At 40.6% G+C, this 22,603-nt stretch overlaps 1 protein-coding gene across 9 annotated transcripts in view; it reads right to left on the bottom strand.

The window, feature by feature from the left end:
• Positions 1 to 22,603, bottom strand: part of LOC124171871 (protein held out wings-like) — an 87,519-nt gene that overhangs the window by 16,819 nt on the left and 48,097 nt on the right. For 4 of the 9 annotated variants that reach the window (XM_046551240.1, XM_046551239.1, XM_046551241.1 and 1 more), the window contains exons 3-5: positions 7,577 to 7,693; positions 2,444 to 2,587; positions 1,217 to 1,319 (exon numbers count right to left, since the gene is read on the bottom strand). In XM_046551240.1, coding sequence (XP_046407196.1) covers positions 1,217 to 1,319; positions 2,444 to 2,587; positions 7,577 to 7,693 — 364 coding nt within the window. The remainder of the gene's footprint in view (positions 1 to 1,216; positions 1,320 to 2,443; positions 2,588 to 7,576; positions 7,694 to 22,603) is intronic. The other 5 variants (XM_046551243.1, XM_046551247.1, XM_046551245.1 and 2 more) reach the window with 3 other exon arrangements.

The following is a 22,603-nucleotide window of genomic DNA, read 5'->3' as shown; positions in this document are numbered from 1 at the left end:
TACCAGGCCAAGGCATTAGAATGACTTATCGGCTTTAAAAACTGCATTATTACATGAGTTTCATGATAGCGCTTCCTGTCGCCAGATTGCTGGACCTACTAGCCTCGAAAGCACTGTAACCTTAACTACTCGACTCGACATTCGTAATGCGACTCGAAACGCTCGAGTCGAGTACTCGCACTTTTTTCGAGTACTCGCACATCCCAAGAAGATATGTGTTTTGTTATTACGATTACGTGGCGCGAAAATTCAAATGACTGTTGGAAACGCGGTCGTTTATTTTGTTGTTTGAAGTACTACTGGAATCGGAATCGATTTTTCGCCTTGGCAAGTACTCGTTTTCGATTCCGGTTCTTGGCCGAGAATCGAGGAATCGAACCGACCCATCACTAATTTTTACCTTTTGAAGCACATAGTTATTCAACTTAGATTCCAAAGTTATGCTTAGAATTGAAGAAGTATGGAGCTGACCCATCACTTCAGCTAATGCTCATCATCAAACAAAAACATAATAAAGGGCTTCATGGGTATACCAAAGAATCACTATTTGACACATGCCAATCACCAACAATTAAATGCAACATATTATGTACCCTGAAATAAATACACACACTAGAAGCCACACATACCTAATTTTAATTATTCCATTTGAGATGTGTATTTTTCTGAAAGTCTTTTTACCAAATAATTGTCTTGTTCTCAGTTTGCAATGAATAGTTGACTGAGGGAAGTAATGCATAAACAGACTGCAATGAAATAACTGGAGGAATGGGAAGAAACAACTGCGGAGCACATCAATGGGTCAAACCTTCACAAAATGAAACTTACACTTTTGAAGGGCATTCATTTGTATCAGAGGTTTTCGGGAGCAGCTCCGTATTGTGCTTTGCCACGCGAGCTTTCGTGGCTATTGCAAGTCACATCATCAGGCCATGAAATGATGATGAAACAGACAATGAAAATTGTGACATGCAATGGCTGTGAAAGTTTGTGTGACTAAGTGCAATATGCAGCTGCTCTTGAAAGCCTCCAATACCTTCACAAAATGGTTGGGGAGATTAGGTAAGCCCTCTCCAGTAGAACCCACACTCAAAATTCATCATAAAGCCCCCTCAAAAATTTCTCTATATATGGCCTTGTCCCTAACCAATATCCTGAATGATAACGCAGTTGCTTGTATGCATTGCGAGAACTTTAATGAAAGCCAAAGTATTACCTGCTCCTGCAATTGCTTTAGCAGAGGAATCTCGGTATGTTCCATTGATGATCGCCAGCTCCATCAACTGCCTCTTCTTAAGCTCATCCTCCCCATCCGCCTGCAACGAGACAAATTCAGGCAAGGTCACGCGACGAAGACTTACTTAAGGAGACAAATTACTTACAATAATATTGTTCACCATGACTGGCTAACAAGATGAAGAATCTCACCCAAAATGACTCTACAGATAAGCTGAATCATAGAATACAGATAACCACTAGCAGTCAAAATAATTTATTGTTTGTCGAATTGAGCGTTTATGTCGAAATAGTGCTAAAAGGCTAATGCACGAGAGACAATGTAGAGCTTGATGCATTTCAATACAATATTATAATAATTATGATTGTACCAATCCTTCAAAAGAGTAAGAATGTCAATATTATAAGAACACATTATATGTCACCTTCTTGCATATTTTCCACACTGAATGGAAAAAAATTCAGCTTGATACACCAAAATATGGCTGAGTCTGATTTCTCTACCAGGAAATTTAGGGGTAAAGGCTGTTATGAAACTTTTGATCCAAAATGAAGTTTGAAATGAGAGCACCGTCAATGAAACTTGCACAGTTCCTTAAGCGTGGAATTCATGCCAGGAGTTTAAGAGAGGATATTTTGATAACTTATTCAGAAGTATAAATGAATGACATCTTATATGAGACTAAACACAAGTTCATAGCAAACAATAGTGCAGAGTTGGAGAGTTGGTTTTTACAGTCCTACTATGAGAGAATTTTTTCTTTTTTTTTCAATTTAGCCTTTTAGGACCAGGATGATATCTACAATTAAAAATTGATTAATAGAAACAGGGCAGCTAATGAAGACACCTGATCTCTCTCCAGTAAAAAATATGACTCCCAAGAATTACTTACATGGAGAAATAACAATTAATTAAGAAGGTTTACAAGATCAGAACACCTTCGTATCATACAATGCCTTGGCAATGCTGAAAAGCAAGGACAGAGATTTTCCGTTAAGAATCTCATTTACATATAAGAGGTGAAAAGTTTGAGGTTTAGATGAATAAAACACACATTCTCCGATGATTTCAATTCCATCGCATTAACAATTTGCTCGTACAGAACTACAGGGCATATGCTTTGATTAAATCCTCCAATGCAATGACCTCCAGTTTGAAAGTGTAAATGCACCGGCCTGAGCCGGCAGTGGGTTGGGGTCCACTCACCACGGGAACCAGCAGTTTCTTCACTTCTTCAACTGCTCTCTGGAGTTTCACCTTTGCTCTGTTCTCAGTGTCTTCAACTGTGATCAGTACATGGAGTTCGTCATTCAGGTGCTCCCAATTGGGCTTTCCACGATTCTGCTCCTCCTAACACCAAGACATATCACAATATTAATACGAGTTTACCCAGGAAACTAAAACTCTACAGTTAATAGGACATAATGAACATCATGATTTAACACCATCAACAAATAGGTAACAAACAGAATTTCTGACCTACTACAAGTATCATTAATTTAGAATTATATACATACCACAGACCACCGTTAATAGCTGCATGAAATGACAACAAGAAATTCTGCGATTAGCAAGCCAGCAGAAAAAAAGAGCACATATTTTTAGAACAATACATGATAAATAAATCAATTTTGATTAAACAACTTGAAATAGACACTATCAGACTGTTTACATCAACTTACTTCAGAAAATAAATATACTGTAATTTAAGTATACCTATACAGTAAATACGTGGCAGAATGAAGATAAAAGCGCTCGCGCTAAGGCGAGGGCGGGGATTGTGCTAATGTTGGTAACTAACCAATTTGAGGGTTAGTAAGTGTAATGTATTGTCTGCTAGAATACTCATATTATTATTATGTATTTCATTTGTTTTATCTTGGTGCCAATAAACAAGTCGGGACGCCACGGTACTCACGCTGGAACCTGCATGTCGTGTAGTCATTACATGGTGACGAGGATGCCGCAGATTATGGAAAAATTTGTGCTGGGGGAAAATAAGGGTCTATCCCAAATGGAAGCGAGATGCTTGCAACGTTGGGCTGTGATTCTTCAAGGGTACGATAACAAGCTGAAGTATGTGAAGGCAGAAAAGAATAAAGTGGCAGATGGGTTGTCTAGACTTCCTTTAAATCAGGAAGGGGATATAATAGAGGAAATTTCATACCTGGACTTGGGAGAAAAGGAGTTTCTTCCTGTAACCGCAATAGAAATTGCCAGACGCTCTAGAACAGATAAAATTTTGGGAAAAGTAATTGATTTTTGCATGTTAGGGTGGCCAAGCAAAGCGATTGATGAACTAAAACAATTTTTTCAAAGGCAAACAGATTTGACAGTTGAACAAGGGTGTCTAATGTGGGGAAATAGAGTTGTAATTCCTAAGAAGTTACAGGGGGGTTTACTCAAGGAGCTGCATGCAGGTCACATGGGCATAGTAAAAATGAAGTCCCTTGCCAGGTCCTATATCTGTTGGCCGAATCTAGATAGAGATTTAGAGGAATTAGCCTGTGCATGTGAAGCATGCCTCACAAACAAGCCATCGCCATGCATGGCTCCATTGAAGTTGTGGCGGAGCCCTTTGTTTCGAGCGCCGTCACCAAGGTCAGCCACCTGGCTGAGGTCGTTGCCCTGGGACCCTGAGGTCCCTGCCGCTGCCACCAGGGTAAGCGGAACATAGCGCCAGCAAGGCGCCGCAAGAGGAGACACAAGGGAGACGCTCACGGAACGGCGAGGGAGAAGGACTTGAGACATAGACGAACTGTATCGCTAACCATCCATATAAACGTGGTCGGATTTACTTCCGTTTAATTTATTGAAGTGAGGTTAATCACCTACATATCCCTAACCCCTTCAAAGTGTTGGAAATGGCCAGACAGGCCGTGGGAAAGACTACAAATTGGCTTGGCTGGTCCCTTTTTGCAAAAAAATGTATTTAATTGTAATTGACAGTTCAACCAAATGGCCAGAAGTGAAGGAAATACGTTATAGTTCATCAGACGAGGTCATCATGCACCTAAGAGATATTTTTGCCACATTTAGTCTCCCAGAGAAAATTGTTTCTGACAATGGTTCTGCCTTTATTTCATCCTTGTTCAGGGAATTCTGTAAGGAAAATGGAATTCAACACATCTTTTCCCCCCATATCATCCAGCTTCAAATGGTGCTGCAGAGAACATGGTCAGAGTGTTTAAAAACAAAGTGAAAACGTTAATCAGTGACGGAACACCCTTGCATGTTGCCTTGCCACGTTTTTTATTTAATTATAGAATAACCCCACACATGACCACCGGAGAGCCTCCTAGTGTGTTAATGTTTGGAAGGGCTCTTCGCTCCCGGTTGGCAATGACTAAACCCAATAGAGGGCAGCAGGGGAATAAAAAACAGAATGCCCAGATCCAGACTCATAGTGACTCACGTTTGAGAGTTTTAAGTGAAGGGCAAAGAGTGATGACTAAAATGTACCCTCAGGGGAAAATGGTGTGCATGTCAGGGGTGGTGAAGGAAGTGTTGGGGTCTAGACTGTACACAGTTTTAACCGATGAAGGTGTTGTCATCCACAGGCACATTGATCAACTAAGGCAAAGGGGCAACCAGTGTTAAGGAAAGGACATGGGCAAACAAGATGGGTTGGCTGGACCTGAAAAAGCATTTGAGCCTGAGGGAACTGGATGTGAGGAGGATGAAGCACCTAGGTACTGGGAACCTTTAGCTCACCGAGAGCAAGCTCCAGAAGTGGAACCACCAAGGGTAGAAGTCCACAGAAGATACCCCCAGAGAATGCGTAAAAGTAGGACAATACTGGACTTGTGATGTGATTAGCAAACTGTGACGGTATATGTGTTGTAATGTGTAATCTGCTGGGGATGTGATAAAATGTATTATGGGGTGGGGGGGGAGTACTCTTCAGATGGCAATACTCATCGATCGTTATCCTCATAGATGATTCCACTCTAAGGATGCATATCTACCAATTAGGTTCTACGACCATTTCGGTGAAAGAATGGGCGTCGTCAAGGAAGTAGATAACTATAAGATAGGGAGGGGCAGCTGCCAAAAATGACCTGGACAGAGAAAATTTCTCTATGATGCAAACTAGTCACCATGGAAACGTACAAAGTGGTGAAAATTAACAAGAGAATGAAATTAAAGTAAAACGAAATATTTACGACGAAGTGGTGGATCTGTTCCATTACATAATCAATGAATAAAATAGCAATTAACTTCTTTCCTTTATCTGATATGGTCATTAGACATCACGTACAGTGGTGCTCTTTCAAAATACACTACGATGCAGCAGTGAATGATTTCGCACTCGAATAAAGGTCACCGACATTTAAAGCATAACATTTTTTGCGAAGCGTGGAGTCGGTATTTATCAAACGTTAAAAGTACGACCGACTTCTCAGCCAGATCATCGAGAGAATCGAGAGGAACGACCCGCCTCCACGTCAGTGCTAGTGTCAACGAGGAAAGAGCTCGCTGAGAGCGCGATCCGCGTTCACTAATTTGGTTTACGATTGTCGGACAACTGAGAATAATCTCATAACCCCGCTAACCGCATACACACTCGGGCACAATACGCAAACTAATAATAATTTCTCTGTCTGCAATGACGATCCCAGAAAAATATGACTACTCGTAAACGCAAAAATAGACATGAGGGAGAATACCAGCGGACAGTATCATTCGAACTAAAATGGGGACTTGACGAGGCCAAAAAAATTATTTACCACAGGTATGTGAAATCACATTATTTAAGTAAATGTGGGCGATCTGAGCGACAGTCTAAGAATATGAACAAAGTAATAGGATGTTTCCTAAGGAAATTTCGGAAGATATGTGTCTTATACAGTGATCGTATCAGTAAAAAATCAGCTATGAAATAATAAAACTGAAATAAACAACTATGCAAAAACTGAAACCCTCGTCTCGTTGGCATCAGGACAACAGAATTTAATATGTACCTGCCCAATATTAGATTCGACTGCAAGAAACACGAATATTCCAATAGAGGATCTTCAAGTCAGCCTTACAATGGGTTGTCGCATATTCAATACTATTCCCCACAATTACAAACATTATACTGAAAAATAATCGATAAAAGTTGATCGCATTGCACTCATCACCGCGCTGCAGACATTTTTGAAAGCCGATAAAAATGCGACCGACCTGGCAACCACAGTTTAGACGAATGTTAATGGTCAATTTTAACCTCATTTGAAAGAGGCCAGATTGGCGGCCATGCGATGCCACTCCACGTGACGTCACAGGGACCTAGATGCTATGCGAGAAGTCAGGAGTGTTACATCGTCTGAGATTACCAATGCATGCATGTGGCACAGAGCTCAGGGAAACATCTCTTAATAATCACCTACTAAAATTGCCCATGGTCGGAAATTATCCTTCGTTTGATCGGGCATTAATAATCCTTATTGAAGCCAAGCGCTACCTGCTAGCAGCCTGCATCGTAGCATCGCACCTAGGTGGCCTCACACGGCAGCAGCCGGAACCAGAATGACGTCTCACGGGCTTTTCCCAGCACACATACTTAGCCGTCGCGTTTTCGCGCGCTTGATAATTTTCACTTTTCACTTAATCGCGAAAAATAAATATCGTAATTTAAAAATCTAAGAGCGAGAAATACGTACTCCAGGAGAAATAATCTTTAGATTTAGGCAATAAAAAATAGGAATCAACCGTATTCATAACGAATCGAGATCTTTTGATTCATAATGAATATCGAGCAAAAATACAAAGCAAGATTTATTGCTTTTTACGATGTCTTTCACCTCAATAACCCACGTCCAGGAAGCATCTGGAAATAATAGATGAAAGGATCATAGACGCAGGGGAAATGATTTCGTGAAATTGAAACAGGAAGCGGTAAATGACATCGTTTGCTTGGACTTAATCAAGCCATTTACACATACGGTCAAAAAGTTCCAGATGGTAATGCTTGAAAGTTTTGCGCTAATAAATAATTTCCAATGGAAGAAATAAGACTGTCTACCTCTTCTCAAGAACAGTCTTTCCTACGTAACCACTAATACAGTCATTCGAATTAATAACGGAGTCTAATCTAACGAACATGCTCATAGTGCCATATCTCTTCTTACTTCATACGCGCGATAACTTATCCAACGAGAACAATTGAGTACATTTAATTTATTACTATGGTACACGTATTTTAAGCAAAGCTTATGACTACGCAATGCATTACGTTCAGTATCTTCGAGTAATATACGTACAGTTATATGTATTATTAAAACTTGTGGGGTGGGGTGCAAAGTTTCACTCACGTGTAGCTTAAGAAATACACATCAGTTAAGGTTGCTTTACCTTTTTCTTGTCCCTCATTGATCCCTTTCCTCGGACCATGATCTTGCATCCAGTCTCCTGTTCCAGCTGCTTCGCCGTCATTCCTCGAGGGCCCAATATTCTTCCAACAAAATTGAACTGAAATGAGGAAAGTTGAAGAATTAAACTTAGAAGTCACAGATTGAAATACATAAATGCGCATTTAACGAGCAAGAATACAGTAGTGTCATGGAAAAATTAGCAGTGCCGGAACATATCTCACTCACCTACTTTTTTTACAAGTGAAATATTACCTAATAATTTTTCAATTATTCCAGCAAGTATAGAAAAAAAAATCGAAAAAAGGTGTTTTGGTTAAGAATATATTTCACTTTGAAACTTTGAAATTTAAGGCACCAAAATTGATAAAAGTGCTATTATAAAAGTGTTTGAAAGTATGTACTTTGTTAACCACGGCTGGAACGGCGTTGAAACCACTGCAGGAATAATTATAAAACACGTCAAACAAGATATCCAGGGCAATATCGGTAATCCGACACACATCTGACACCTGTAGCCGTGGCATAGCCGGATTATCGAAAAGGCCAGATTATTGGAAACGCACAGGAAACAAACACAAAACAAACAAAACACTAATTAAGGTACCATTTTTAAATTAAACATAGCGACGGTTACTATCCCTAATGTTAGGGTGTAAGTCCAGATGCAAGCATGCATAAAACCAAACTATTACTACGAACTATTTATTGAAACATTTCCTTTTTAAAACTCACGAAATTATATTAGACGAAGGAATATCGCCAGCCCTGTACGCCGGATTACTGGACAAGTCGGATTACTCAAGGTCGGATTGAAGAGATTGCAGTGTATGTACTTTTAAACATTAAATACCCCAATATGAGACAATTCGTAAACGCTGGTAGTGCCTAGTACAGAAATGTTGGCGTAAGAGGCGAACTGTACCAATCTCCGTTATTAATCAGCCATAATTCCACACTTATTATCCAAATTAGCGACATTTAACGTGCGTTCCACAGAATTCATGGTTTAAGTGTTTGAGAGAGAGAGTTTGCGGTATAACGGTGATCTATGATGAAAGGCATAACATTTGATCCAGAAAAGCAATATGCAACTTAAGAGAGCGTTAAAAAATAAATATTCATGAGTTTCACTCAAAAACATCCGAAATCATAATAAAAAAACGCCTATTTGAGCAAAAATTATACGAGATGATATCATGATGAATCACGAGGATTAGAATTTTCGGGAGTTACGAGAAAATGAAGCAATAATGAGTTATCCTTGTGGTACACGGAGAGCTACGGGAACTTCGCTGATAATTGAAGGATTAATGATGCAGAGTATCGATGCGCAGTAAACAACGAATATCCTAACTTTTTAAACTCTAAATTAAAGAGGTTCGAAGCACACTTGACTCTATATCAAGTGATTTTTTTGCAATAAATCCTGATTCACAACGTCATTTTTCCCGTCCATCAGAGTGATAGCTCCAACGACAGATTTTCAGGGACCAAAAAAGACGCGGAAAATAATTGCTAGAAACAGAAAAGTTTCGGCCATCGCTGGAGTGATAACTGGAGATATCGCTTGAATGGGACAGAAAAAATTCATCGAGAGATCAGGCTTTGAGAAGGCAAACATAAGTTAATGGTCAAGCAAAAATACAGTGAAATCCCTTGAAGCCATTTAATAGCATAGAATGTAGTAAATTTTATCCTGCGAATTGAAGAGAAAATATTTGTTCTGAAGGGAAATAATTTGAGAAATTCATAAAATCAGAAGACCTAAGCGTGATGGAGTGGAATTGTTCCATATATTTTCGGCACAAATAGACCAGAAATATACTCCCGACCTAGGTTTCGATATTACTATATCATCTTCAATTGATGATTTAGTAACATAGGACGGGAGTAAAAGTTTGTGGAAAATTGCATGAGTTTCTCTCAATTGAGAAATTTAATTTTGGGAAGAAGTATTCAACGCACACATATGATTTTAATTGAAAATTATAACGACAACTTTTTCGAAGGCAATAAGAAAAATCCGAGAAAGGATATCCAAACGATTAGGCGCGAAAAAATGACGCTTCTCTACAGCAATCACACACTCATAAGGTCCGCACTTTTTAGCGTAGGGTAACGAATGCGATATTTATTTCGCAGCTGCGGATTCTGAAGCATAAATTTATGCATGTTATTTAATCGCTATTTCATAAAAAAAAAACAGAAAAATAGTATGTACTGGGACCTAGTGGATTAGGTTCTACGAATGAAGACATTCGCGAAAATTCATTACAGTTCAATGGGTGAGGAATGGTCAAATGTCACTCAATAAAACTGACAAGAGGAGGTTTGACAGGACAATCAAGCCTAAGGTCACATCATTTGTATTGAACGAGTGAATATTCAGCAAGCATTTTTCCGAAAAATGACACATTATCTCGCAACTGCTATGAATAGCCAAAACTATTGAAGTGCCTACAGTATATTTTATGGTCTTGCCAAATCTGAGGCTTTGAGAGTAAACAAGAGTACCAAAGGTTACCCATCGAGAGCTATCTGATATGCCACATGAGTTACTTTTTTAAAAATTTTAAAAGTTAAACTATTAAATAACTTAATTTCCCCATTTTAATGTTGAGCTTCAACCGAGAATAATTGTTTTCTTCTGGGAATTGGGAAATACTGGCACAAGTTTTGAAACAGCTAAGTATTTATCCAAAGAGTGCAACAAGAGCCAACACATTGCTTTACACTTTGATTATATGTACCTAAGTATGCTGAAGATGGAGAAGACACCGTACAACTTATGTACCAAAGCCTCCGGTTTTTTAGTATTACAAACTTGCATATGAATGCTTAGGAGTCATGGGACTAGGACAAGGAGAAGTACCAAATAAGTGATTACATTCTCTTGCCTAGCCTCATTTCTACAGAAATGTTTGATGAGGGAGTTGCAGCACTTGTCCGCCGGAGTCTAAACACTTGACTCTCCAGCCTAATGCCAATTACACAATCAACAATCCAGTAACTGTCCTTAGCCCCGAATTAATTTGAGTAATAGGCAGAAGAGACTCAGAAACATTTACAACTTTTTTTCTGTTTACATTCAAGTTCTGGTCATATTTTGGTAATTTTCTCACCACTTTATAGCTATAATGTCGAGGTCATATTTTACTCGCGATTGTAATGTATGTACCACTTTTTATACAAATTAAACGAAAATAGGCCCACCAGTGATCAAACTTTCTCGCATAATGGATAAATCGCAAAAAATATCTGTCTCCAAGTCCGAGGTCGCGAATCACAAAGTACTTGGGAACCACCTTGTGGAAGAACACTCGCCACATCATAGGAAAGTGTAAAAATATTTTGCCAGCACTATCGACGTTACACTAGAATCCGCCGAAATTCCCGCTGTTTGGTCAATTGGGTGGCAATACATTTCAGCGAGAACTCCGAAACATGGAAGCAAGCCCATTACTGCTGCTGGAAATCCTGTGTTGAGGAAACAACACGAGGAAAAAAATGCCCATATACTCTCGACTGAGAATAGCCTCCGCTCCACTTCGCCTGGGCTGCAGACACCGATGCCCAGTCCAAATGCGTTCGCAAATGCACCTAATGACACGCCCACCACCTTCCAGATCACGCACCGCGCAGGCGTCCAACCCGCTAGTGAATCGCCTCTCCTTATTAGCAGGCATTCCAAGGAATTTTTAGCAAAGAAACGCAAGATATGTCTCATGCTTTCCCGGTGAACTAACCAGATGAAATTTTACCGAATTGTTAATCGGGAGGGGTGGTTCAGGATATCAGAGCTTATGTGCAAATCGTGCCTCTTCATAGAGGTGAAAATGTATGAATAGATATATCCCTAAATGAAATACGACAAGGTGCTTACCCGGCGATGTATGCTCGAGAACTGCTCCCGGGCTTCCAGCCGGTTAAAGAACTCATTTCTCTGAAGCTGGTACCAGAGTCAAGAGTCGAAACGTTGGAGGAGATGGAGTTAATAAACTCCGGCTGGAAACCAGAGAGAATATCCTGAACATATCACCAGATACCGAAAAACGTTACTAACGTAGTGCTTTTTGTGTGGCCCTTTAGAAGACTGTTATCATGGACATCCCCGCCAGGTACACAACCCGTAAAAAAATCATCAAAGCAAAGCCGTGAATTTGCCTACGTCGAAAATAAGGACCACTTGGTTTATCAGGCAATGGGCGAAATCGCTCCTAACAGCAGACATTTTGCAAAATAATATCATACGCCATGATTAAAACATGACAGTATTTCACAGAAGAAATTGTATCACACGGAAAAAAGTATACTGACTTCAAACAAGACGACCTGATAATAACATCATAGTGTCGAAGTGAAGTTTCCGTGAAATTAAATTGTGGGCATTACAATCCTTCTACGTATTAATTATTGTTTAAGACACTAGGCATCCCCTAACAAGGCTAAATTGGCTCTTGTGCCCTCGGCTTAAATCCGTGCAACGCCCTCTCAACATCACACGGCTAAATTCCCTAGGAACTTAAAATTCCTGAGGTCATTCCGTGGAATTTCGTAAAAAGTCGTTGTAGACGAGCTCCTGCCCGAAAGAGCGTTGATTTTTATATCCAACAATTACGAAAACAAAAGTGTGATAAACATAACAATAGCAAGTTTATAAGGTTTCTCCTGCTTTACCGGCGTTTGCGTTCGGTGGTGTCGAGTGTGCACCAACCCTATCCGTAAATTTCCGAAATAATCTTCATGGTCGGCCAACGCCAAGCAGCCCTGAAGGTAGGGCGAATTCACCGAAAAGACAATAAAGATGGACGAAGTGATACGGTGGAGAACCCAAACAGCCGTCCCTAGAAGTTTCGGTGAGTTTGACAACCACTCGTAGGAACGGGAGACGGGTGACATAGTATGATTTTTTGGCACAAAAAAAGGTGACCGTTCACAAAAGACACCATTAGAGGCAAATTTTATAACTATTAGGCGACATTACTACCTCGTGCTCTTGCATTAGGTTACTCCTCCCGTTATGAGAGTTTTGGATACCTTTAATGGACATCTCATTACAACGGACAGAGCTCAGAAAATGTGCCTCACTATGGACTGGTCGGTAAATCGTTGCCTAGGCTTATGTCATTGCACGGACAGATCCTAAAACGGCATCGGTGGTTATCGACTGCCCACAATACCATTTCAGGCGCAGAAGCGGCTTTCGTAAAGAGGGATTCGACACAGTTAACATGAAGATAGATGAAAATGGAATAATTGAAACAGGTAAAGCTTTTTGCCCACCGGACTGAAAGTAAAAAAACGCACTATAGCACAAAGGAGTGGACTGCACTTTTTTCGACAGTTGAACCATAAACCTAAATGAAGGTAGTTCCCAATTTAACATAAGGTATTTATATGTTATCAAGCACATATCGCCCTATTACTTTCCCAGTCAGCAAAACGCATTGTTCAACGCATTAATCATACACATTTATAGACAACGATAATGGGTAAAAGCATGTTGAGAGCCGAGAAATAACGATCGCTTATATCAGTTAACATATCAGCACACAAGTACCTTTCCATAATGATGACTGAAAGGATGAAAAGAAAGAAAAGGAACTGCAAGACAAGAACGGTGCTCATCGAGTAATTTGTAGAGCCCTCCCTAAGGCCCAAAACTCGTCCGGAAATTGGACTGGCGGCTTTTATGGAATACAATTTGATTCTACTGGGCGTAACCAATGATTGAACACTACGAATGGGAAGACCCCTTCTCTTGATTTCGAAGGTAAATAGACACAAAATATTTGGGCTGAAGGCATTTTGAAATAAGACTATAAACGAGCTCCTCCGCTTATCTCTAAAGGTGGACTTTAAGGAAATCTCTAAGGAAAAGAAGCATTACGCTATAACGCTGGGATTACGCTAATCGTAAAATAGGGTTACACAGGCATACACCGATGCCATAAAAATCATCCTCCCACATGTATATAGCATAAGAAACGTTTCCACTCAAAGAACAACGTCGACACGTACAATTTTCTCAGCTCACGTTATGGTTACAGAGAAAGAAACATAACAGATACTAAGGCTCTTGAGTCTAACTTAGTGGCTTATTACCTTTAGCTGTTTTCAATGGGGAATAAATTAAAATTTTAGTCAAGATGCAGCTATCCCCTGGAAATTTCACCTATTTTTAATGAACCCAACGACAACACAAAGATTTTTTGACACTAATCAGACGTAAAATAGGTCAAAACACCGTATACATTAACATCGTATAAATAAACTACGGATTCTCGCAGGATCCCCACCCAAAACAATCTATTGGAAAAATACCTCTATCAACTAAGGCATTAGTCCCTGCCGGAGAACTTCGGGGAATAGCTTGAATAATAAAAAACTTCGTAATAAAAATATAAAATATATCAGCATGAGCGAGTGCATGTATCACAAAATAAAGGCAGTTAATTCCTTTTCAAAGAGATGTAGGGGTAGTACATTGGTGCATGAGATGCATTATCAGCAAGTGCGGATATTTATCGAAAGTATTCCTGAGAGACTGGGATCTATAGATCGCTGTGGAATGAAAACGCTGATGAGCCTTCAGTTTCCCTGGCGCCGTTCGGGTACAGAACCAAGATGAGCGTCGTGGATAGCAAGCGGGTTGAAGCTGCTAGGGTGGCCACCCTGCGTGCGGATGGGCCACGTGCACCGGTAGGACAGCAGAGCCAAAGGCGGTAGCAACAAAACTGCAAGCGTGCCCTTTTGAAACGTAGTTATACAGCCACCACTGCTGTAACTGCGCAGGCAAAGATCCGAGTAAATGCGATCATTCTTCATTTTCCCAACTTCACAAATCATTTTCGCTTGAAATGACCGTCCACCAGGCATAAAATCTACGAAACGCAAAGGGAAAGACCGCCCAGGGCCAGATTACCCATTGTATATTGCATTGTTTGATGCATCTTTGATATATAAATTGCGGATCGAGTCTTATCAAAAAGCAAGCATTGAAATAAAAAAAATCCAAGCATTGAAATAAAGAAAAAATCCAAGCATCCATTACCTACTTCATGCATCACACAACGATAAAGCCTGAGATAAATGGTTAAATATTCTATTACAACATTTCACCCAACCAATGCTGTCGATTATGCTGATCGGACATTAAAAAAAATCTTTATATAATGATCCCACTGCACTAGTCATATGAGATTTGGAGATGGAATATTTCTCGAAATCCTTACGGAAAGAATTCCGCATATGACACAAACCTGACATCCCTGCTACTACGCCCAAATGGTAGCACCCAAATGACAGCCCTTACTTATTACCATCACGCCGAAAATCTATTCTCAAAGGGCCAAATAATTGGAACTAGGACTATGTCTCGCTTTCCGTGATCGGCAAGATGGGGGAAACCCAGGAGAGAGGGGTAAAGGTGTTAGCTAGAACGTCGTTATTTCTGGCCAACGCCATACGTAAATAGACTAGAGGAGGAACCCGGGAGTCTCGCACGAACTCGCGCCTGCCTATGCCATCGTCGTCGGCGGCTTCCACACCCGCGCCCAGCAGATGGTAACTATTACTGGAGAGCCAGAGCAGCATCCAGGAAGGATCCGAGAAAGGCCTCGACGACTCAGGGGGGCCCAGTCGCCATTGCTGTGCCTCAAACTAAGCGCTCCAAGTGGTACATTTGGCAACTCCCGACGGGCACGCGCTCCGCAGGGGTAAATCATAGTTTAAATTATTTCTCCCCCAAGGATTCTTCCCGAGGTGGATAAGTAAACAATGACGCATTGGGCAAGGAGGGGACTAAAATTAGCTACCGCGAAGGGGTGATGGCAGGCTAACGAAACAGCCGTCTACGCGCGTGTTTCCAGGGATGAAAAGCAAAAGAGGCATGTTTTGAAATCATTAACATCCGCTCCCTTCAACGTCATCCATGGGTTGGATTAGTGGGGGAAAATTAGACGAATTATGACCGAGTGGATGGACTAGCAGCACGTTCTCAGTTATCCCCCCCGTGAAGATAGTACACATCGGGATGGCATACCGATGGAAATAGGTTTCAACTATGGTAAAATACTTGGGTGTAACGAACATCATAAGAATTTTACCGTAAGTACGTTAAAATTACATTTACTCGGCATTAGATGGGTAAAACAATATTATAAAATAAGCAGGTTGTAAGTGAGCGCTTTTCTGAAAATTTTGCTCCAAAGTTAAGTATGAAAGAAAAAAATGAGGATACAACTAGACACGTATATCCTCCATTTGTGATGTAAATATACGGATTATAACAATTTTCACCATAACAGGCAAGAGATTACTTTCAAGCCGCAACGAATGGATTTAAAATTGAGGTTACTTCCGGTCTGCGCAAGTGCAAGAGGAAATTAGCCGAAATACGAACGTCAAGAGCTATCACGGTATGATTGCAGGAAGGGAGTACACATGGAACTAATATTCACACGCAATAAAGACCACACTTTTCCTGTTTTACTCATTGACGGACGGAAATGCTCCATAACCTCTGCAAGAAGGGGAGGTAGCTGGTGGAGGCTATAAGGGAAAATGATCGTGGGGCGAAGCATGGTTACAAATCGCGTCTCTATGCTTGCCGAGCGGCGCGCCACTTCAAATGACATGTTCTCCGACATAAATATCCGTCTTCGGAAATCCAGCACAGAGCGCCACGCCTCCCGCACCGCGCCCCCCTCTGTCGCTCGCAACCGGAAGACGACGGACAGGGGCTGCTGGGCCGACGGGTGGGTGGAAGGGGGGTGGAGGAGGAAGCGGGGAGGGAGGGGCGGGGTGGGGATGAGCGGGGGTGGAGGCGAAGACACCCGCGCGCATTTCCCAACATTTTGGCCACAGACTCGCCTGCGAACGACACACGACTACTGCCTTTGGCGCAAACTCTCGAATTTCAATGAAAACCTACGTATTCAGTGGAAACGCATTATATTCATATTGAATGAAAGGACTTTCCAATTCTCTGCACACATAATTATGCCATTGAGTAGCAAAACTCGTTTTGCGACTAAGAATAAAGTTCTGTACAAACTACAGTTCTATCATTCGAATTGAATACTGAGTTTAAATAAAGCCTGTCCTTTATGGTGGGTTCATACAATTGGGCCGGCTGTCTTCATGACCACAAGAGACTCGACAGGAATAAGGAGTTTAAATAAAGCCTGACCTTTCCAGTATATTCACATGAAAGGGCCAGGAATCATTATGACCACGAGATTAATGCACGAGAAAATAGACGGCAGTACGGAAATATTTAGGATTTCTTCTCTTCCCATTAGAATCAGAGTTATCAAGAGCTCCATAAATAATTAAATTAACTGCTCTACTGGCCATAACCATTGAGAGATATTTTTCTTTCCTAACCATGACTTATATTTGAGGTTGATTATTTTTCAGAGTGCCTTTCCAGTTTTTCCTTTACTAGTAATTTTGCCTGCATGGGTGAATCATTTCCGTGGGTATTTATTACATCATTACAGTGTGTATTTTACCTATCCACGAAACTGTGTAAGAGTGCCGATATAGATATTTTATACATCCGGTGAAAAAGGAAAGGGCTGCAGATAAGAATACATAGGTTTTCCCTGCGAAAAATACTCGTAAATCCTCTCGGGCTCGGAACCGGGTCAGTCTTACTAAGGCACACGTCGCGACTTCAGCACTGGAACTTATCGCCGTCAGTCTCAACCATTGTAGCGTTTTGGCCTATCGCATGGGAAGACTCCTTCTGGACAGGTCGTATTTGGTCTCTTTTCGCGACGAATTACTTGATAAAACTTAAGTAATGACAAAGAAATAATCAAGATACAGTGACTAGACCTTTGTCAACATTGAACTGATCTTAATTATGAACATTTTACATTGGAGATACAGAGGAAAATATTAAAATTTGACATGCCGTTGAAAAGGGTCAACTTCATACGCCTTAAACATTTCAAGACGATAGTTAGAAACAAGCGATAGGTAGCAAAAAAAGACCGATCGAGCAGGAGTGATGCGTCCTCTAATGATTTAAACATATCAAATGAAACTAAATTGTAATTAACATACAATTTTTAAGCACCCCAATTGATTTCAACAATGTATCATTTTTAATGGGGGACCAAGGGAAGTATAAATGTCATCAAACAAGGATTAATAATATACGACTTCACTCGCCCTGGATAATTTTTCCTACACCTGATCGGCAGTACATACAGCATTATAAGAAGCGCAACCTTTGACAAAAAATTAATAAATGTCATTCATAATGGAGACTAATCATATAAAAAACTAATTTCGGAGAAGATATGCAGCTACAGTAATAAACAGTCCTGAAATTCAATGCACATTATTCATTTTCACACCTGCACATAAGGGTTTAATACACTCGTGACTCAAGGAACACTGTTTAGTACGCGAGAAGTACTCGTTAGGTATATATCTCGGTAATATATTTCATATTACCTTAAACAACTTACAATGTAGCGTTAAACCTTATCTTCTCGACCATTTTCTTTTCATTAAAGTAGGCTGCTGAGAACCAGTGGCGTAGAAAAGGGGGGTCCGGACCCTCACCCCCCGAAATATAAGATCACATTTACTTTGCTTCATAAAATTTTAAAAAATATTGAAAAATCATGAATTTACAAAAGATTTTTATGAAAAATTAAGTTTTTTCGAATATTAATGGTTTAGAAAAAATATGAAAAAACAGCTTAAAACTTTCTACTTACAAATAGTATTACGTTTTTAAAAAAATCCCCGCCTGGTTCGGCTGCCCTCCCCGAGAAAAGATGCTGGCTACCCCACTGCTAAGAACCCTAGGTTAAATCCTCCAGTCTTCCTTCCTACTACTGAAAACTCTTACCATGTATCTTAAGACATTTGATTGGCGGTGGCGTCCCTCAAATGACCAACTGAGCATTAAAATGGACAACGGGTTGGCCACAGTCCTATTACGGTCGCAAGCATCTCAGGAACGTCAATAACTAACCTTCTCGCTACGTAGAAAAATTCAAATAAGTCCCCTTTTTCCGCTGCCCTCGTTTTTTTCCTCCATTTCCTGTGCTTGAAAGATTTAAATGCGGAATGGACCCATTGTAAGTATCTTCGCCGTCCCCCGTTTAAATTGACAGGTAGCAAAAAGTCGGCCCAAAATGGTTTCAGAAATGGGAATCGCAGCAATATAAAAACGTGACCGGCATTCTAAAATCCAAAAATGTCCATAGGATAGGAGTACGCAATATTAAGTCAGGACCCAAACATGTGCCACCGGGGTAAGCCATAAAACGAATACTTGACATAGGATTTTTTAATTGACACAAATTAAAACTTGACTATTTATTTTCAATTCGATTGAAAATTTTCTATAAATTCTATTAATTGCCTTCCAACGTCCATTAAATAAAAAAACTATATTGACAGAGACCTAATGCTACTCTCAGATCTAGAAATAAGCTCACAAAAGGTTTATATGAAAGCAAAAATAACGAGTTTATTATATAAGTGCCCACTAGCAAAATATTTGACAAATTCAATGCCAGCCCAGGTGAATATAAAAACCAATTCAAACATACGTGCGCAATCCTTATAGACTTCTTTTCCGGGAAATATCAAAGGTAATAATTACAGACTATAAACACCTTCAATGGTCTCGTGGATTTGGAGCGATCATCTACCGAAAGAGCTCAGAACAGCTCACAAATGACTCATTCTGCACACCAAACTACCGCAAAGCTATTTGACAATTATTATATTTCCAGGAGGCTCTCCGCTGTGACTAATAAACTCAAAGCTATTACTTTACCTGTGTGTAGTTATAATCGTTTTCATTACGTCGAATGCATTCACTGATTTAAAAAATAAAAAACAGTATATTGCAAGTAATTTTAAACTGATGTATTTTAAGCTGCATGAGCCAGCAGTAGCACCACTATCGTGTATCAAACATGAATTGACTTCAACTACAGCACTCTTCCCCAAATAATTCAAATAGCAGTTCGGTGACGTTCTTAATCAGCCTTCTGTGGGACGCTGTGATGCTGTGGGATTTCTGTGATGATAAAAGGCAAGACGTTCTTAATATTTATTTGACCCTCAAACTTATGGTAAAGAGAGTTTTCCATTAGTGTTTTATCACAAAAAATTTATATGAAGGCTATGATTACTTTTTGCTATGCTTCGCAACAGGAGTCGACGAAAAACTGGAAATTTACTATGAAATTTCCAAATAAGATACCATGGAGAGCTTAATTTTTCTTATCATCAGTCGATGAATCTTATTAAAACGGCATATTAGTGACTTCACAAAAATAGCATTTGAAAATTTTGAGTTATCACTTGTGAATGACTTGAATTAATTCTTCTCGGGTTTACAACCGGGTGAGGGTCTGCATGGTGTAGGCTGGCGTTTCGTTGGAAGACTTTCCCAATATCTTCAGGGCTGATGATACCGAAGTCGGTATTGCCCCTGACCGGAAGCGGAACAATACTGACATCGGCATCATCACCCCTTGAGATGTTGGGAAAGTCTCCCAACGAAACGTCGGTCAACAACAAGCAGACCCTGACCCGTTTGGAAACCCAAGAAGAATGCATTCAAAATGGTACTTGCAAGGATATTAAAAAAGAGGATACTAAAGTCGGCCTCTAAATGCGTTGTCATCCACCGCATATTTAAATGGGCTTACGAAAGTCGCCACTCGTGTTACTGACGGTCAAATTGATCCGAGTTTCACGGGATAATAAAGTATAATAAGGGGTATTAACCGAAATTTATACACATGATGATGTAATTTATCACATTAATTACTTTTCAATGTTATTCCTCGCAAATAACAAACACTGTACTTCAAAATATAGGTAAAAGTGGATCGCATTGCACTCATCACCGCGCCGCGGCCTTTTTAAAAACCGATTAAAATGTGACCGCAGTGGCAACAGAAATCAGCCTTCTAGGGGATGGAATTGGGCCTCGTCTATGTAATCCTCCTGGGTATTCGCTTCGCATTTAAAAAGGCTGAAGCGAGCTCCACCAAAAACTCAAGCCCAGAACACCACTCCCAAGGCACCGTGTGGGGGGCACATGATGGAAGCTGGGGGAGGGACCACAATCGCACCCGCCCGCCTCCAGGGGGCCGCCGTCTCTACCCCCGCTGAGCTTGCGCGAGCTTCCCCACACGAGAGCAACTCGACTTCGTCGGCCAAATCTCTGCTCGCCGCCCGAGATATAGACACTGCTGTACCCGCCGTTAAATGCCCACGACGGCGAATAAAAACACGGTCCTCTTCGGTAGCAGGACCGGCGGCCAAGTGCTCGACTCGACGGCGAAGCAAATCCTTGCCATGTTACCCTTGTCGCTGGCCCCGGTCCCATCTAGAGAACGTGAAGTGTGGGGAGCAATTTCCTTAGCCGACGAAAGGGGACTGCATAGAAGAGGCCCCACTCCATCCCAAAGAAGGCTGATTTCCGTTGCCACTACGGTCGTATTTCAATCGGTTTTCAAAAATTTCTGCGGCGCGCCGTGGTGAGTTCATTTTTTTTCAATATTTGCGGTATGATGTTTGTAATTGCGAGGAATAGCATTGAAAAGTGTGTAATTTGTTAGATCATATTATCATGTACATAAATTTCGGTTGACACCTACATCATTGGCGGATACATATGGGGGCGACCCCCCCGATACATTGCGGGGCCGTCCGCATTGCCAAACATTGCAGAACCACAGTTGATATTCTTTAATATAATAAAATGGCATTGCCTTGTATAAATGTGAATCAGTTTAAATGAAATTTTCTTAAAATTTGAATGCGACTTATTTTAAATAGCTCAAGATAGATTTTTCGTCCCCCCTTGAGTTTTACTGTATTTGCTACATTGCACTCATCACCTAGCCGCGGACATTTTTGAAAACCGATTAAAATGCGAACAAGGAGGCATAAGAAATCAGCCGTCTTTAGGATGGAATTGGGCCTCTTCTATTCAGTCCCCTTGACCACGGGATTATCTCTTGTCTCTATCCCCAAGCTCAAGCATAACATCACAGCGATCAAACCAACGCAGGTATCGAGGATAGCAGATAAGAGTAAAAAACCTTGCGACTTCAATCCAGTAATCGAACCACAAGATCTAATTGGTTACTAAAACAGTTACTAAACTCGGTCCCCTTAGCGTAATAAATACATGTAACGCTCTTTGTGATAATTTCAATTTTTTTCTATCAATTAAAAATTTTCCAATTACGAAAGAAATTGATGTATCTATCACAACCAAAATAGAATGTAACTCCCACATTCAAATTAATCCGGTTTGAATCCTAATGATGCCAGTTGCAACGGATGAAAAGTGAGGGAAATACTGAGGAAAAACATAAACGTATAGAATGAGAGGTAGAAGGTTCACGATCCGACTCGAGAATTATAGAAATGACTCGGCAACATATGAGATTAAGTGGTTACGAACCCTACCAGTTTCTCAACATTGGAGAGCAGAAGAGCGTTTTATCAAGTGACACAATGAGGCAAACATCCACGGATACGTGTTGGCATATGAAAAGAAGTATTACGCATAGCCCATTGCGAAGACGAAAGTATTAATAATGCTGGAATTTATTCCCGGCGGAACATGCAGTAAAAGATTACGGATGAATTCGCGAATTCCTCTTATTATTTAATGTAAAGAACGAAAATTTGAGAGAGAGTAAAGATCAATCAATCAAAACACGATTGATTCATTTTGCATGCTCTTTTAACTCCGCGGTTCTTTAAAGCACTTCAAGGTTGGAATGATCTGATTAAAGACCTAGCTGACATCCGAGTACAATAAAAGTATACGTTTCAAGAGAACGAAATGCGAAATATTTTTGGCAAGCCGGCCGTGCCTGGTGTCGTCAGGTGAACTGGCAGCAGTCCCACGCGGCTGCTTTGGGCTTACAGAATCCAAGACGTGCTAAGCAGGCAGATATGCACTGCACGCTTGGCGGTCGGAATCCTTGTGTTG

This window comes from Ischnura elegans, chromosome X (assembly GCF_921293095.1).
Source record: "Ischnura elegans chromosome X, ioIscEleg1.1, whole genome shotgun sequence".
In the NCBI taxonomy this organism is placed as follows: Eukaryota; Metazoa; Arthropoda; class Insecta; order Odonata; family Coenagrionidae; genus Ischnura; species Ischnura elegans.
Note: the sequence above shows the minus strand (reverse complement) of the source record. Positions and strands in the feature narration are given on the sequence as shown.